Below are 15,429 nucleotides of genomic sequence, written 5' to 3'. Positions count from 1 at the left end.
TTCTACTCTGATGATTCAAATCCAATTGAACAGCTGGTTCCCTCTAAACAACCATTATAGTGTCGTATTGCAGCTTCTGTTTTGTTTCTAATAAAGGGTTTGTTTCCTTGTGGCAGGACGAGATGTTAAAGATTCATTTGATAAGATATGTTTCATATATTGCCCCTCTTGCCACACGACTGCTAGTAAAGCTCCACCAGATAAAGATATGTAATTCAACTCAAGGTTAGAACTAAACTTTGTGTATTCTGTTTTATATCTTACATTGAATTCTATGTATCTTGTTTACTCAGTCAAATATTATCAACATTTGTAATGTTTACAATGATACTTTTAATTCTAACTAGACATCTACTCTTTAACTACAAACAACTTCACAACAATATCTTTCTTAGAAATAACCATATTTAGCCGATCAACACAGTCAGTCAACAGCCAATACAAAATCACATTTTTACATATATCTGATTGAATACAACCACAGAAAACCTGCTTCATTTTTTAAAATATTAGCCCCTCCAAAGAAAATACAACTTCCTTTGAGTATTAACTTATCCAATCTAAACTGATGTGTCAATGTTGACATGAAAATCCTACATTTAGCCTTAATTTCCAAAAAAAACATTTGATCATTTCTGGCCTATCTCAAGTTTGGAATATGAGTATGATATCAAGAATATGTTTCGTCATACTTCTGAATATTTTAGTACAAAGACATCACTTCACAAAACAATGACCATTTTACGATTTCTCAAATAAAAGAACAAAGACTGAGGTGGGATAAGCTATAAAGGCTCTAAGGACATTTCAGCAAATTACATATGTGCCATCAGTGTGAGTGGGGGTAGACAAAACAATCAAAACACCTCACAATATGCAACCCAATAAAACACAAGCAGTAGACATATACATTGCTTTCTTTTTCAGAGAAACACACTTCAATAGCTGTCCATTAGGCGTAAGGCCATGGCCAGAAGATGATTTGCTTAGCTTAGCATAGCAGTCGTCCCAATGTAGAGTCTACAGGCTGGACGGGAGACAAACTATTCCACTTAGTGAGTAATGTTTAGTCATTTAACATTTTTCACTCAGCAGATTGATTACATATGGAGGTGTTTCTGTTGTTTTGTCTCTCTGATTGATTTCACACTTAATGTTGTAATCGACCAAACTTGAATACATCCGACGATCGAAGCCTCCTGTGAGGATCAGACCCAGGCGTGGATGCTGCCTGCCCAGTCCAGCCGCCACCCTCGGTACCAAGCACGTGTGATTGGCTGAATGAGTAGCAGGAGTTGAAACCTTCGGAGCAGCCCGCAGAAGACAGCGGCCGCAACAACCACGAGCGGTGACATCATAACAAAGCCTAGGATAATGAGGGCGGAGCAACTGTTGTCGTCTAGGTAACTGCAAATGGCAGAGTTGGCGTCAAGGACCTACGGGGGGAAACAGAGGAGGGATATAAAGAGTAGACAGAAGGACAGCAGATGACGAAATGAACATTATGGTATCAGCAGAACCTGTTTCTCATCACTTTCTGAGCATATGTGCATGTGTGCGTGTGTGCTGTGTGTCTGTGTGTGTGTGTGTGTGTGTGTGTGTGTGTGTGTGTGTGTGTGTGTGTGTGTGTGTGTGTGTGTGTGTGGGTGTGTGTGTGTGTGTGTGTGCGTGTGTAGCTGTGTGTGTGTGCGTGTGTGCGTCTTTGCAGATGCTCAGGGTGCAGAAGTGGGACCGTGTAGGCAGTGGGCTGTGACAGAGTTTGTCCCAGCCTCCCTCCACAGTTCAGATAAGGAGTGGCTCAGTGGCTGTCAGTAACCCTCTGAGCTGTCAATCCTGTGACAGCGAGCTTGGAGGAGGAGGTGGGCAGGAGAGAAAGAATAAAATGTTGAAGAGGAGGTAAAAATGTTGGGAGGAGAACTAAACACTGGATAATTAAGGTGGGGCGGGGCTGACATCAGATTGTATACAAGGTATGTGGCTGTGGAATAGCACACTGACATCTTTGAAGAGCATCCGTCAGGGTGAAAAACACACACAGGACACATAAACACAAACACATTAAGTACAAGCACATTATCTTATCCGTCAAACACTCAGACATACTCACAATGATTTGACTATGTCGGAACATTTTCTATTGTAAGCTATTTCAAAAGGAACTTTGCCTCGAACAAATGTGCCATAGCAACAGTTATATTAACACATGCAAAGAAACACACACACAGACACACCTCTGTCAAGTGCACAATGTGCTTTCACTGAGTACATTTTCCTCCTCGAAGTGTTGACTGTGTGTTTGTGCGCAGCTGGTGTTGGCACCAAATTCAACATTCCCGTCTCCTCAGCAGGTCTTTCTATCTGAAGCCAAGTGCGAGAACTGTGACAGGCCTAACTGTTCATTCTGACATGTGTTCTGACGATACTCTACATCGTCTTAACAGGGTTTTTTTTAACTTAGCTGCTATTTTGACAAAAAAAATATTGACACAAAGAGTAGGAATTATTGCCCTAAGGGATTTTATTCCCTCATATATATATATATATATAAATCAAATTAATTTTGAAGTAAGTGTTTCAAAATACCATTTGTATTATGTTTTCATTGTATGTTGCATATTACATGCAACAAACTCTTTCACCTGCTCAAAATAAAAAATCGTACATTCAATTAAAATTTGTCTGCTCTATCATTATACACTGCTCTGACTTAAGAAACTCTAAGTTGTAAAAAACTGAGACAACCAGTTTATCAGGCTAAAGGACCACCTGATTTGAAGCTGGGCTGTCATTTTATGATCTGTCTGCTGATCCAAGGACACAACTGTAGATCTTCTCAGCATGATTTGGCATGATGGCTAGACTCAATATTTTACTGATGATCCGTCTGCCCTTTAAAATATGAGGCACACCCATATCCTCACATCGCTACAAGAATTCATGCTCAGTCATTATCTTTTTGGATGAGTCTGTGGTTTAAAATGAAAACAAAACAGTGCAATATGAGGAATAAGCCTGGACACCTTTGTTTTACACTGCCAAAAAGACTCTGCCCTGAGGCCTTTTTTTCCTCCTTATGCTCCCAATGCCAGCGCCAGATTTTAAGAAGGATAATCCTCCCACTCTGGGTAACTATGGTCTATCTTGCCAAAAGTTAAAGATAAAGGACAACAGGGGACAAGTGGGAACAGCGAAGATTCCCTCTTTTGTTGATGATTTGTGTCTTTTTTTCACAGAATGAGTTACATTTATTAATATTTTGGTAGCAGAAACAAACTACAAACTGTAATTTGTATATGGAAAATGTGTTAGCAAATAGGATTTACACATCTGTCAGCTACAAATCAACATTATTCTTTTGGAGTCATGTTTGGTTAATCTGATGAAAATTAAGTTTGCAGCATTCTCCTTTTAGTTCTGTTGTGCTTTTGACCAATTCTTTAACACCTGGTTCAGAAGTGACAAGATAGTCCACAAGGTTCACAAATAAGACAATTATAATACAACCACCACACTACACACTCACCACAACTTTATGTAGAGATTTATGCAACAAAAAAAAGTTATTCTACCATATTCCTACCTGCATACAGAATTTGTTGGTTTTTTAATAGAAAATTGGTTTTAATTCAAGCGGTCTACTTGTCACATTTGTTGCAAAGTGGCCGAGTAAAAACAATAACTTTCAATAAAAAAGACAAAAATTATGATTCTTTGGGAACATAGTGTTGTAAGATTGTAAATGAATCAGTATCATATTGTATTTATATCATGTTACTTTGCATTGTTTAAGTACTGTACCCGGAGCTTTAATCCTGTCAGTGGATCAGCTGTCAATACCAGTCAGGGGTATGTCCAGAGGGGTGGCCATGGGTGGCATGGGCCATCCTAGAAATGTGATTGGCCGACGATGTGTCACCCCAAAAAGCCTAGACTGTGATTGACTATTTGCCCTGTCAGAAAAGGGGCTTTTTTAAAAACCAACATTTATTTATTTTATTTTTTTGGTTGCAAAGGCTGCGAGTTTTCTTCACATATCAATGTAGCATATTTTCTTGTGGGGTTTTTTCAACTGTAAATAAAAATGTTCCACATCTCTTTAATAAGACCGGTGCATAGGAAAGTAATGCACACTGTCATATGTATAATTTTACTGGCAATCTGTCAGAACCAAAACATTGCAACTTAGACAATGCAGGAGTTTGCATGAAAATGTTATTTACATTAAATTATGACTATGAAACATATACTGTATTCTAGTTGGGTCATTAATCAATGACTCTTGTGATAACATAGCAATTATGTGTGAGGTTAGAAAGGATAAATAATTTTTTGTGAGTTTTTGCATTCATCATACTGCAGTCCACACCTGAAAAAAGTCAGTGCCAAAGTCAAAAAATTATGGACATGCCCCTGATAGCAGTATCCTAGTCAGTAACCCATGAGTTCAACAAGCACAAATAACAGAGAACATCTCTGAACTTGAGCTCACATTTCTGTTTAAACTCACCCTGGAGTGGCAGAGGAACCCGACATACAGCAGCAGCATCGCAGGCAGCAGCACCACAGAGAAGACCATGACAAGGAGAAAAGTGCTGGCTAAAACCACACACAGGTTCCAGAGAACAAGACCCGCCCCGCACGCTACACAGCCACATCTACTCCGCCGGCTGCCCCACGCACTGCCCCCACTGTGGGCCACGGGCGGGGGTAGCATCTTCACTCCCTCCCCCATCCAGAGCTCTTCCTCTTTCTCTTCCTCGCCAGAGCCCTCGTCATCCAGGTCCACATCCATACCACACATCCTGGAGTGACATACAAACAAGAGGCATTAGTGATGAGATGCAAAGTGGCGTTGTGGTGCTTTGAAGACTAACTGTGCATCTTCAAAAGGCATGACTGTGCATCTCTAGGTATTTAAGTAATTAAAAAAAAATCTGTCTTAAAGTCATTTAAAGCTTTTAAAATGAGAACATATTAGATTATCTTATTTCTTAGCTCATCATTAATTTAATCAGACAAACAAAAACATGTAAAGGTTATTTTATTTCGATTCTGGATTCTGTTTGACACAGGTTTTATTTTGTTTTCCCACATGTTGAATGTTAAGCCTTTAAACAAGAATATTAAGGCACATACAGAAGTCTGCCCTCTCACTGTCCTCATCCATTTTTTTTTTACACTCAAGCAGCCAATACCTCATCAGGCTATTTAAATGAGGAACCTATAGGCTAGTCTCCTGTCGCATCATACACACACACTGGCATCTGTCTTCACATCTCTCCCGGTCGATCTTATCGATTAGGAGCTTTGTCACTAAAGTCCTGAATATATGCCAATAAGATTCTGTTTTAAGTGAATCAGCCCGAAACCTTTTAACCCTCGCATGACCTGCCGCTAAGCTTCTGACCAGTACCTGAGATGGTAGCGTCACACTGGACAGAACTCATGTTTTGCTCCTCTTAGAGAGCTGTCCCAGCAGTTTCAGCAAATCCATCAATCAAATGTTTGTTTGTTGTTCTTATGGGTTCACCAAGTAGGCTTAATAATTAGGCCAAAGCATTTCATTTATTTTTCTTTTTAAGATTTTTCATTGTTACACTGCTTTCCAGAAACTTTGATAACATGTATTATTGATTGTGCCTAGGCTACAAAACATGACAGGAATATTAGTTGCCTACCTCCAAGAACAAATCCTGTCAATTTTTCCGGTGTTTTTGGTGAATCCTTCTCCCGCTGATCGACCTGCAGCTCTTACTTAGAGTTAAACAAAAAAAAGCCTATGGTGCCAGTAGCAATAATACTTGGTGCCACTTGTTTAAAAAAACACGGAGAACGCAGCTGTAAGTTGAACCCAGCGTTGCAGTAGTGATGATGCTATGAAGAGCCGCTGTGCGTCTGTACAGCGAACTAAACCAGGCCGCGCGCACAGAGCGCGCTCACGCGGTAATACAGATTGATTTATAACCACAATATACTATGTGTGTGTGTGTGTGTGTGTGTGTGTGTGTGTGTGTGTGTGTGTGTGTGTGTGTATATATATATATGTATGTATAAAATGGATCAATCAAAGGTACTGACTTTTTTCTTTTTCAGATGCATGGTTTACAGGTCTTATAGCTCCTGTTCAAGGGTGGCCTACAGTCAGCAAAGTAAGGTCATGTTAAAGGAGTCCAAGACTTTTAGTCAAAGTCAACATTTAAAGGAAGTAAACTATAGGTAATTTAACAATAGCACGTTACAAAAAAGGTATACCTCCTAATTATTTAGGTTATAGGTAAGTCTAAACCTGCTCTTTTTTCTTTTCAATTAAGTGACTTATGCTTTAGATAACAGATGATGCATTTCAGTTCAGTCAGATTTTCTGATAACATCAGGGAAATTAGTTTAATTTGCATTCCCACTGAGTCACACAGACTGCAGTCTTGAGTCCCTGTCTGCATCTCTCCAAGATGAAAATAATCAAAAACACCCAAAACTGTATGCCCAGAAAACATGTACTTTATCTCTGACAGCAAAAGTGAGAGGTGTCAGTAAGGACGATAAGCCTCATGGCAATTTACCTAAAAATAGTTAAATGAACTAAGAGCTTCATAAGTTTATAAAGATAATAGGCTGGTTAGCCCAAAAATGTTACTCTTAGTTTCTTCCTCAGCTGTCAGCTTTCCTGCAGTCTCGGATAGTTGTCAGCTGTGCAGCCAGGAGATAAGAGGATGATCGATTTGTTTTGCAGCACAGACAGTCAACCTTTCACTGCTCAGTTTTAATTACACAGGACAAGAGAACTAAGATCGATGGATATGGGGCTGCAAAATGGAAGAAAAGATAATGTCTCGAAGAAGAGATTGAGATAGCTTGGTTTGTTTGTCTGGTTTGAGAAGCTAAAGTTGAGGAGTGCAGTAAATGTAACCTCTTTAGATTTACCTGTAATATCTACTGACACCTGCTGGAACCTCTGGGAACTTTAAATGTTGCTCTGACAGTAACTCAATCAGTTCTCTCCAGCGACTGTATGTTCTCCAGTCTTTCTTCATTTGATAGACTTTTATGAAGAATTCAGTTTACATAAATCCAACAGACCATGAAATAACCATCTGATGTGTTTCCATCAAGCTCTCCACCTCTGATTCCCCTCCCCCTATGCCTAAGGCAACACACTAGGTCAGTCAATCACCATCATTTTACTGAACAGCATCTTGGAGGTTGCCATGGCAATTCACATGACCATTGAGTTTTTGTATCTGTCTTTGCAACTACTATACCTTTATCAGATGCCACTATGTCCCTTTAATAAATTGTATTTATTTAGTTGTTACTGTTATAGTTACATCATGTCAGCATCCCATGACACAAGTTATTATTTCACACCCACATTGCGAAACTTAAGGTCTGATATTCTCCAAAAAATATACACAAAGGGTTAGTGGAAACAACTTAGTAATTTAGAAGTTAATATAGGTAAAATGAGGATTTCATGGGAGGGGGGCAGCACCTTTCAAACCTAGCAATAAGTGCACTTATATTAACAGGTGTCATTCTTCATAAATTCGGATTCTATATGTTGGCTTGTGCAGGCCACTATTGAAGCTTTTCTTTAAGATGAACTGAATCAACTGTAATGAGCCTAGTGTATCAATCCAACACCTTTAGTTTTTATCATACTACACTCTTCACTTTCACGCAAGAAAGATTATGAATATTTAAGAAAGACTTTTACAGAAATAAATGTCATTTAAGAGTTATCTGTATATTTGTTACATTTTGGGTGTTGTATTATTGTTTAATCTACAGAAAGTATAACCCTTTCAAACTTAACTTTTGTGACATTGGTCCAATTGATCAGATCTAATTTTAAGCCCAAAATTGGAGAAATGAAACTCCTGTGTTGTTTTGTTTGCTCTCACTAGAGCATTTTATCATTGTACTTCAAAAGGATCGGTTCATATGTTCTTTGATTCGATGGCGACTGTGATCATTTCCCTCCATATTGGCTGTAAAGGCATCACTTAAAATGACTTCAGTGTTTTAGATGAATACAAAGCCAGTAGTCAGCCAGCCAGTCAGTCATCTCTCTCTCTCTCTCTCTACAGCAGATTTAACAAGTACACACTCTCTGTAGAAATACAAAGAGGGAGTTAAGTTGTTTTTGAATGTTACTCTGTGAGAAACGTTTTTCATGATCTGACCTATAGTTTAAAAGACAGTCTGGGAGAAATAATGACCGCAACAAAATCACTTCTTAACGGTACATACTGAATGTGAGTATTGTTTTGAGACAAATGCATAAAAGCAATACTTTCTCTGTGCCTTTCCATCAGCATATTTCTTACTTATGAAGAATGAAGAAGCAAAATGCACATTCCCATTATGCAGCTCTTTTGTGTTTCAGTAAGTAGTACCAAAACCTATAACTTTATCCTGGGAAAAAAACACTTGCATAGTAATAAAGACGTAGCTTCAACTTAACAATGAGAGGAAGCTGTAGGACGTGAAATGTGAGCAAAGTTTTATTTGTATGAATATAATTATAGACAAAAATACATTTATGAAAACAATGGAATTTATTTCAATAAAGTAGATTAAACAAACTGAGACCACAGCTTTTTAACAGACTGTGGTTATGTCTGATGAACAGAAGCTGTTGAATTGAAAAACAAAGGAGTGCAAAGGCTGCTGTGTTTTTGTTTGGGTTTATATACAATAGAGTGTGAACTGGTAGCATGACTTTGTGAATGTGTGAAGCCTTATTTTTAAAGTGCCTTTACAATACTACAGAGAGGTTCAAAGGATGTAGAGAAGAATAAAGAGGGCAGAAGAGAGGAGCAAAGGGACAGAAAGAGTCAGACCTACCCTCCATCTGATGTGTGTGGTAGTGTGTGATGATCTGAATGTGCATGAGCATGTTTCTTAGGATGCAAGTCTGAAGGGGATAGAGGGTGGGACTGGGCACCACTAAGGGTGTCAGATAAAGTGGGAACATCAAGGACGTTGTCTGCTGAATACAGTTGCATCACCGCCCCCTCCTGACCACCTTCTTTACTGCAGGACTGGCAGCTGCAGTGGAAGATCCTCTCCACCAGTTTATCCACATGAGGAGACTCAGCACCTGGGCACTCCAGAGTAACCTATTTACACACATGCAATTAAAATGTATACACATATAAACACACACACACAATAGGTGCTTTTATTACACATCTCAAGGTACACAGTCAAAGACTGTCTAAAACAAGTTTAAGAGTTGTTTTTTATTTATTTGTAACTTGTAATTTTCATGCACAATATCTACATTTTTTGTAGGTTTTTTTTGTGTGTGTGTGTGTGTGTGGAGGGGGGGGGGGGTGGTCACTGTTATCACTGTGACCTTGTGTTTTATGCATGCATGCAAAGTTACTTAATGTTTAATCCAAACAATATTTTCTGTCCTGCCCTACAAAAAAAGTGATACTAAAATGAAATCTACTATCTTTTGAATCTTGAATTCCAAAATGATTATGACAAAGAATATAATGGTTGTTTTTATTGTAATTTAGGACTGAGTGAGAGACAGTCACTCGACTAAAATACTCCATTATTTGGTGTATGGGAGTTCTTTTTTTATTTTTCACTATTTTCATATATTTACATATTGTATTTCATATTTCTCAGATCTGCCCTTCCGAGGAAACTTTCTATTTTCTGATGTATGGTAAGGATGAACTACAGTGTGTGTAGTTTGTTGAAGCCTCCAACAGATACTTATTTGTTTTTGTTCTTTGCTTTTTTGAGATAAAACTGTACATTCACAATGGAGTAAAGAGTTGCTGAGAATTTCTAAATATGTATTAAAGAAAAAAACATAAACGCAATATCCAAACCTCAGTGTAGCACAAGCTCTTCTCACTCTCCAGACCTCAGACAACTACCCCTCGAAGTGACTTAATGGAATCAACATGATCATTCAGCAGTTTCAGCAAAAACATAGCACCAATGCCAAACCAGCATGGAGCAGTATCCCTTTTCCTGAGAAACAACTTTGTTTTGATTCATAATGAATTTAGTTTAAAGTCCTGCAACAACAATCACAACCAGAGACATAAAAATCCATTTCCAGATCACTAGAAGTAAGGTGAGACTACCAATGCACTTTCCCTGGCCTTAATCTTGCAACAAAAATGGAAAGTAATTCAACTTATCTATCAAGTAACAGCAGTTCACTTCAACCGATACAATATTTTCCACTGAAACATGAAGCGACCTCACCTGTGGTCCCACCCGCCTAGCCAACCTGGCAGCTTTCCAAACTACATACACCTCACCACAAAGCCTTTGTTGTCGCAAGACTGGATTCCATTCAGGCTGAAAAGGACAATGAGCTCCAGAGGAATATCAAATACAGGCTTAATGTTCATTGGGAATGGCAGAAATTGTGGCAGAAAACTAATAAAAATTCCTGGGACCTACGTCCGCCAGTGAGCAGTGATTGCCATCTTTTATGTTGGAAACTTGTGGTTTTAATGCGAGTTCAACAAGTCGGTGTTGCTGTGGGCTTGCTACATGAGCTAATGTGCAATAACTCTTACCACTTCCCACTGTGTCTGTGCAGGCATGCAGGAGTCACAGTGCACCAGAGACTCTGTCGACTGCGGGAATGTGTTTGGGACGCTGTAGCTGAAACACTGGCCCAGGCAGGCTCTGAGAGGAGGAAAGAGAGCATTATTTTCACTGTGCAAACAGACACAGGATGTTCATGCCTGTGTAGGAGAGAGTTTTGGATGTTTAGTAAGCCCGGGCTAAACACATAATCAGTTGTCCTGTTATTCATAAATGTTAGGTGAACCCCTGGACAACGTCTCCTTCTGAATGGGAATCTTTTTTAATGGGTATGTATCCTTACAACTGCTTTCCTTTTAAACATGGGAAGCAATGAGGAAGGAAAGGAAATAATACATATTATTGACTGGTTTTATTGTGTGTTTTGTCCATTGATTACAGTTTAGGGACACTTCAATAAAGTCTGCTTCTGATGCTTCTGTAGTAAACACCTCTTTTCTGTCTTCAGTGCCTTGGATTACAAATGAAACCAAACTGTTAAAGCACATCACCAACCCATAAAGTTGCACTTAGTTCATTTACATAAACATGGTAGGACACACAGCTGCTGCTGAAACTACTCATTTGAGGAACAAATCAGCTCAAAAGATCCCCAATAAAGACAACATTTGTTTCTGTTTGAGTCCGCAAAGCACTTATATTTTGTTGTCTTTTGTTTATAAAAATCAAGCATATATTCATGACCAATGTCAAATATTACTCATAACAAAACAGGTTGGGAAGTTAATAATATTGTGAGACTGCCACTAAAAAAATATATTTTGTGTGTTTTTATTACCTTTACAATAAGAAGCATGGAGAAAACCACTCTTATGCCAATGCCTGGAGTTTTCTTCTGGATTTGGATTTTTCCAAGTAATTTTTCAGCCATACAGGCAGCTACAGTTTACACTTTTTTGAGACACTGAATGGAGATCAACAAAAAATGGAGGGACTTGCTCTATAGTCCAGTGAATTCGATACTTAGTATTTATTGTGGACTCATTAATCTTTTTCTTAAACTTCCCGCAAGTTTCTACAAAATTTTGGTGCTGTTGGGGTATAACAGAAATTATGTTTTCATTAAACTGGCTACAACATGCACAACAAATGTAATGTGGTTTTTGAAGTAGCAGCTCTCATTCTCTGAAGGAGGCACAACACTGAAGATATATTGACAACCACACAAAGCTGGTAGATTCATTGTTTTCAGCAGCACTGAAAGATGGTCAGACAGAGAGGGCCTTCATCCTGACCTGTTTTGAATAGAGCGAGGCTGACATCCCGTGTGCCCGACTATCTGTGTGATGTTCTTGGCTTCGCACCAGGCACTCTTGTCAGGGAACAGTGCCAGACGGTTGATGTGTGCAGGTGGTGCTGCTGAATACAGTGCAAACAGTGCGCAGCAAATCTGAATCCTCCACATGACTGCACCTAAAGAGGCAGAAAACCACTGTGTTCACAGCTCTGTTAGCCCTTGTTCTAGACAAAGCACTCAAATACAGTCACAAAATCTCATAAATTTTATTTTTGTATGCTAGTGGGAATATAGTCTTTCTTCACTGTTGATATAAAACTGAACTTTACATCTCCCTGTATCATTGGATGTAATCTTCCTGGTGTTTGGCAAGTTTACTTTTGTCCATTTACCATGTTATTTTGAACTATCAAAAGAGACAAATTGATATGGATCAGAATCACCAGATATAGTTACAAAGAACAACATTATGCTGGATTAATTTCCCAATATAATTTTGGAGGGAGGCAAAAGTCTGCTCCATATACCACCTGACTCTAATACAAAGTCTGCCATCCAGTGTTTACCCTTCTTTTAAAAATGCCTAAACCAGTCACGTCATTTACAACCTACAAAATCGTTTTCTCCTGCTGCTTGTAAAAGAAAAGTGACTTGAGGTCACCCACATTGACCGTTTACGTACTTTTCAGCATATCCCTGTGCCTCTGACACAAGAGACAATAAAGCTACTCTTTTATACAGAAAATACAAAATAAAGAAGACTGTTGGGATGTGATTTTGTAAGGGAGAAAGAGTGTTTGATCTATTTCCCCCTCTTTTGAGCAAGTTTTGAGTGAAGACTACGGACAATGACTGGAGTCTTGATAGTAAATATTCTTGTTGAATCGTAGTTGGGCTTAAAGACAAAAAAAATAGCTTGAAGTCCAACTTGGACTTTCTTTGGTGCAACTATATATATATGTGTATATGTGTGTATACACATACATACATACATACATACATACATACATACATACATACATACATACATACATACATACATACATACATACATACACGCGTTACAGTAAGGTAACTTGGCGTTACTTCTGGTAAAAAAAAATAGTTTTTCTGCATAGCCTAGCAGCTGAAATTGTCGTGTCTGAGGTTGAATTTTATTTAAAGGCAAGCTTCAATTTTCTTGAAAAGTAGGCTAGTCTACGTTTAACAGAGGAAACTGGCAGATGAAAGGTACATCCACTAGCTCTCCTTAATCTCCCTTACGTTTCACTTCAACTAAACTATAGCTTGGTCGAAAAGAATTTCCGGATTGTTACTGGCGAAGAAAAGCTTTTTTCTTTTAATAGGCGACCAAGGTGGGAGAGTCTGCAGCAGTCATGTCATTAAATAGGTAGCCCAAGGTAAAACAAGCCAGCCCGTATAAAAATAAAGTTTGAGGGGAAGAAACATTAAGAATATAACGTGCAAAGAAAAGTTGTCATCAAACGATACTCTTCACATGAGTGGTCTATAAATGATGTTACTTGCAACTAATAACGCGTAATTAAAAAGGCCTACTTTTGTGATGAGCCCCAGCAGCACGACACTTACCACCGCTCATCGATCCAGGAGAACAGCCGAGTAGCACTGCGTAACGTCCCGCTGAGCTGAGTCCCCTCACCAAAACCTGGACACGGGCCCCAAAGAACCAGAGGATGGGGCGCGTCGTCGGATATCACGGTGCACTTAAAATTAAAGGAAAATATTATGAGCACTTAGTTCGAGGCGAAAATAAATCCGAGCCAAGGCTGTCATAAAACAGTTACATCATCCGGAAAGAAAAAGAAGCGTCCGTCCGGTGGGGAAGGATGGGGAGATGGGGAAGGTTATGCGCACTATCTCATCTCCCGAGTCCATCAGCTCAGGCTGTCCCTCCCCTAATTCTCTCCCCGTCAACTGTTAAATTCCCATGTAAATCCAATGAAAAACACTCCAACTTGTTGCTTTTTGTTGTAAAATTCTCTTGCAGGGATTAGGCGCGGCTGAGCACTCATACAGGGGTCCTGCTGTGCTGTTTCTGGACGAGAGAAAGCGGGGAGGGAGGGTAAAGCTGGGAAGGTTTCAAATGTTTCCCAATGTAGGAGTGAGGCGAGAGCGCAGATCAGATTTACAGGACAAAAATGCAAATAAAACACGATTTTATGATTGTACAAATAGGGTATACGGTCACGCGGCAACTTTGTGGGTGTCTCTGGCATTATTTGACTACCATATGGTTTTGTCTACTTTTAAATTGACACACTTAAACAACAGTGATAATGTATGATAAAGTGGAAAACAGATGTGGATATATGCTTAGAACTTTTATGAAACACGCTTGTCTCAATATTAAAAGTTTTTAAGTCTTTAAAAGTTGAAATAGCATGCAAAGCCCTATAACTATAAACTCATGACTACTTCATTTAATATGATAAAAGCCCAAGTGTGTTTAAAAGGAAAACACATCTTTGAGTTGATGAAAGACACCATGTTTTTTTGTTTTGCTGACTTTTCAGCATAACAGTCTAATTCAACAATGAATATGGGGCCTGCCTCAAGAACAAATGAATAGGATGGCTGCTCTGTCTGCTAGTAAATCTGACTCAGTCTGTTCTTGCTTAAAACAGTAGCTTTTAGTGGATGAAAAAGTCCCCCCATCCTCAAAGACGAACACACACTACAAAATCTATAGGTGGAGAGACTTAGAGCCAAAGTTATAAAAAGGGTTATTTGAAGCATTTTATTATTTTACTTTGACTACATATCAGGAGGATGTAGGTCTATTTTGTATCTATTTGACATTAACTTTAAAAATGATCACGTTCACTTAATACCGTAATGGGATTATGGAGAACAAACCATCAAATTATTAAGCAGTATAATAGGCCATAACCCTTTGACTTCTTCGCTTAGTGAACACATCAGCATTGATAAAAACCTAAAGACATAAAAGTAAAACCATCATATTCATTTTTTCACAATGTGATGTTAATTTTAATAACTATAAAGTACATTAATGGCTTATACATTCACAATAGGACAGCCTTCTGAATGGTAGTTCAAACTACTCCAATAACTTGATCTTAAATAGCAAATTTTAATTTGTAAGATCCCTGTCTCCAAAACCTAAGCAAAAGCTGTTGTGTTGCACTCTGTAAAGGTCATTTTACGATTAAATAGGTGTTAAATGTAAAAAAAATGTTTTTAAAATAAAATACAAATGGTCTCAAATTGTCCCAAATTAAAGTACTTCATAAAAATAATTGATTTTCACCTGCAGTATGCGTCAGGCTTATTGGCTCTGCTGACGGTACCAGCACACATTGCACGCCTGGTCTTATAGCTAATGCCAGAAACTCACCAATAGTTCTGAGCCTTTAGATCAGCAATGAGATAAGGACACATTTCAATCCTAATCATGATTCATCAGAGAATTTTCATACAGGCACAGACAGGTATGATGTATTGTTTTTTGACTGTCACTGCCTCCCCCCACACACATACACGCACACACCCCAACACACCTCATTCCGGCACTCCATCCTAATCCTACCAGTGCAGCAATGCTTACAGGTGTTCAGCCT

The 15,429-nt window shown here is 38.7% G+C and overlaps 2 protein-coding genes across 2 annotated transcripts; both read right to left on the bottom strand.

Annotated features, from left to right (window-relative positions):
* Positions 1–678: 678 nt before the first annotated feature.
* On the bottom strand, positions 679–5,908 carry tmem88bl (transmembrane protein 88b-like). Its single transcript, XM_079342682.1, has 3 exons — positions 5,679–5,908; positions 4,508–4,802; positions 679–1,436 (listed from the first exon to the last, which is right to left on the bottom strand). The coding sequence occupies exons 2-3, from the start codon at positions 4,799–4,801 to the stop codon at positions 1,209–1,211; spliced, it is 522 nt and encodes a 173-aa protein (XP_079198808.1). The 5' UTR covers position 4,802; positions 5,679–5,908; the 3' UTR covers positions 679–1,208.
* A 2,583-nt stretch (positions 5,909–8,491) lies between these two features.
* On the bottom strand, positions 8,492–13,897 carry nbl1 (NBL1, DAN family BMP antagonist). The gene is made up of 5 exons (XM_079342251.1): positions 13,633–13,897; positions 13,418–13,551; positions 11,826–12,003; positions 10,560–10,671; positions 8,492–9,122 (listed from the first exon to the last, which is right to left on the bottom strand). Exons 2-5 carry the CDS (start codon positions 13,425–13,427, stop codon positions 8,844–8,846), a joined length of 579 nt encoding a protein of 192 aa, XP_079198377.1. The 5' UTR covers positions 13,428–13,551; positions 13,633–13,897; the 3' UTR covers positions 8,492–8,843.
* Between the last annotated feature and the right edge of the window lie 1,532 nt (positions 13,898–15,429).

Source organism: Symphodus melops (genome assembly GCF_947650265.1).
Source record: "Symphodus melops genome assembly, chromosome: 4".
Lineage (NCBI taxonomy): Eukaryota > Metazoa > Chordata > Actinopteri > Labriformes > Labridae > Symphodus > Symphodus melops.
The sequence above is the reverse complement of the archived record's forward strand: the minus strand, read 5'-3'. Positions and strand labels throughout refer to the sequence as shown.

What these genes read in the sequence shown, in the direction of transcription:
- tmem88bl (XM_079342682.1), bottom strand. Translation starts at nt 4,801, where the DNA reads ATGTGTGGTATGGATGTGGACCTGGATGACGAGGGCTCTGGCGAGGAA. An exon ending in GGTTCCTCTGCCACTCCAGG is followed by an intron (nt 1,437 to 4,507) that starts GTGAGTTTAAAC and finishes TTCCCCCCGTAG; the next exon opens with GTCCTTGACGCCAACTCTGC.
- nbl1 (XM_079342251.1), bottom strand. An exon ending in CCTCGCTCTATTCAAAACAG is followed by an intron (nt 10,672 to 11,825) that starts GTCAGGATGAAG and finishes TCCTCCTCTCAG; the next exon opens with AGCCTGCCTGGGCCAGTGTT. An exon ending in CACAGACACAGTGGGAAGTG is followed by an intron (nt 9,123 to 10,559) that starts GTAAGAGTTATT and finishes GTGTGTAAATAG; the next exon opens with GTTACTCTGGAGTGCCCAGG.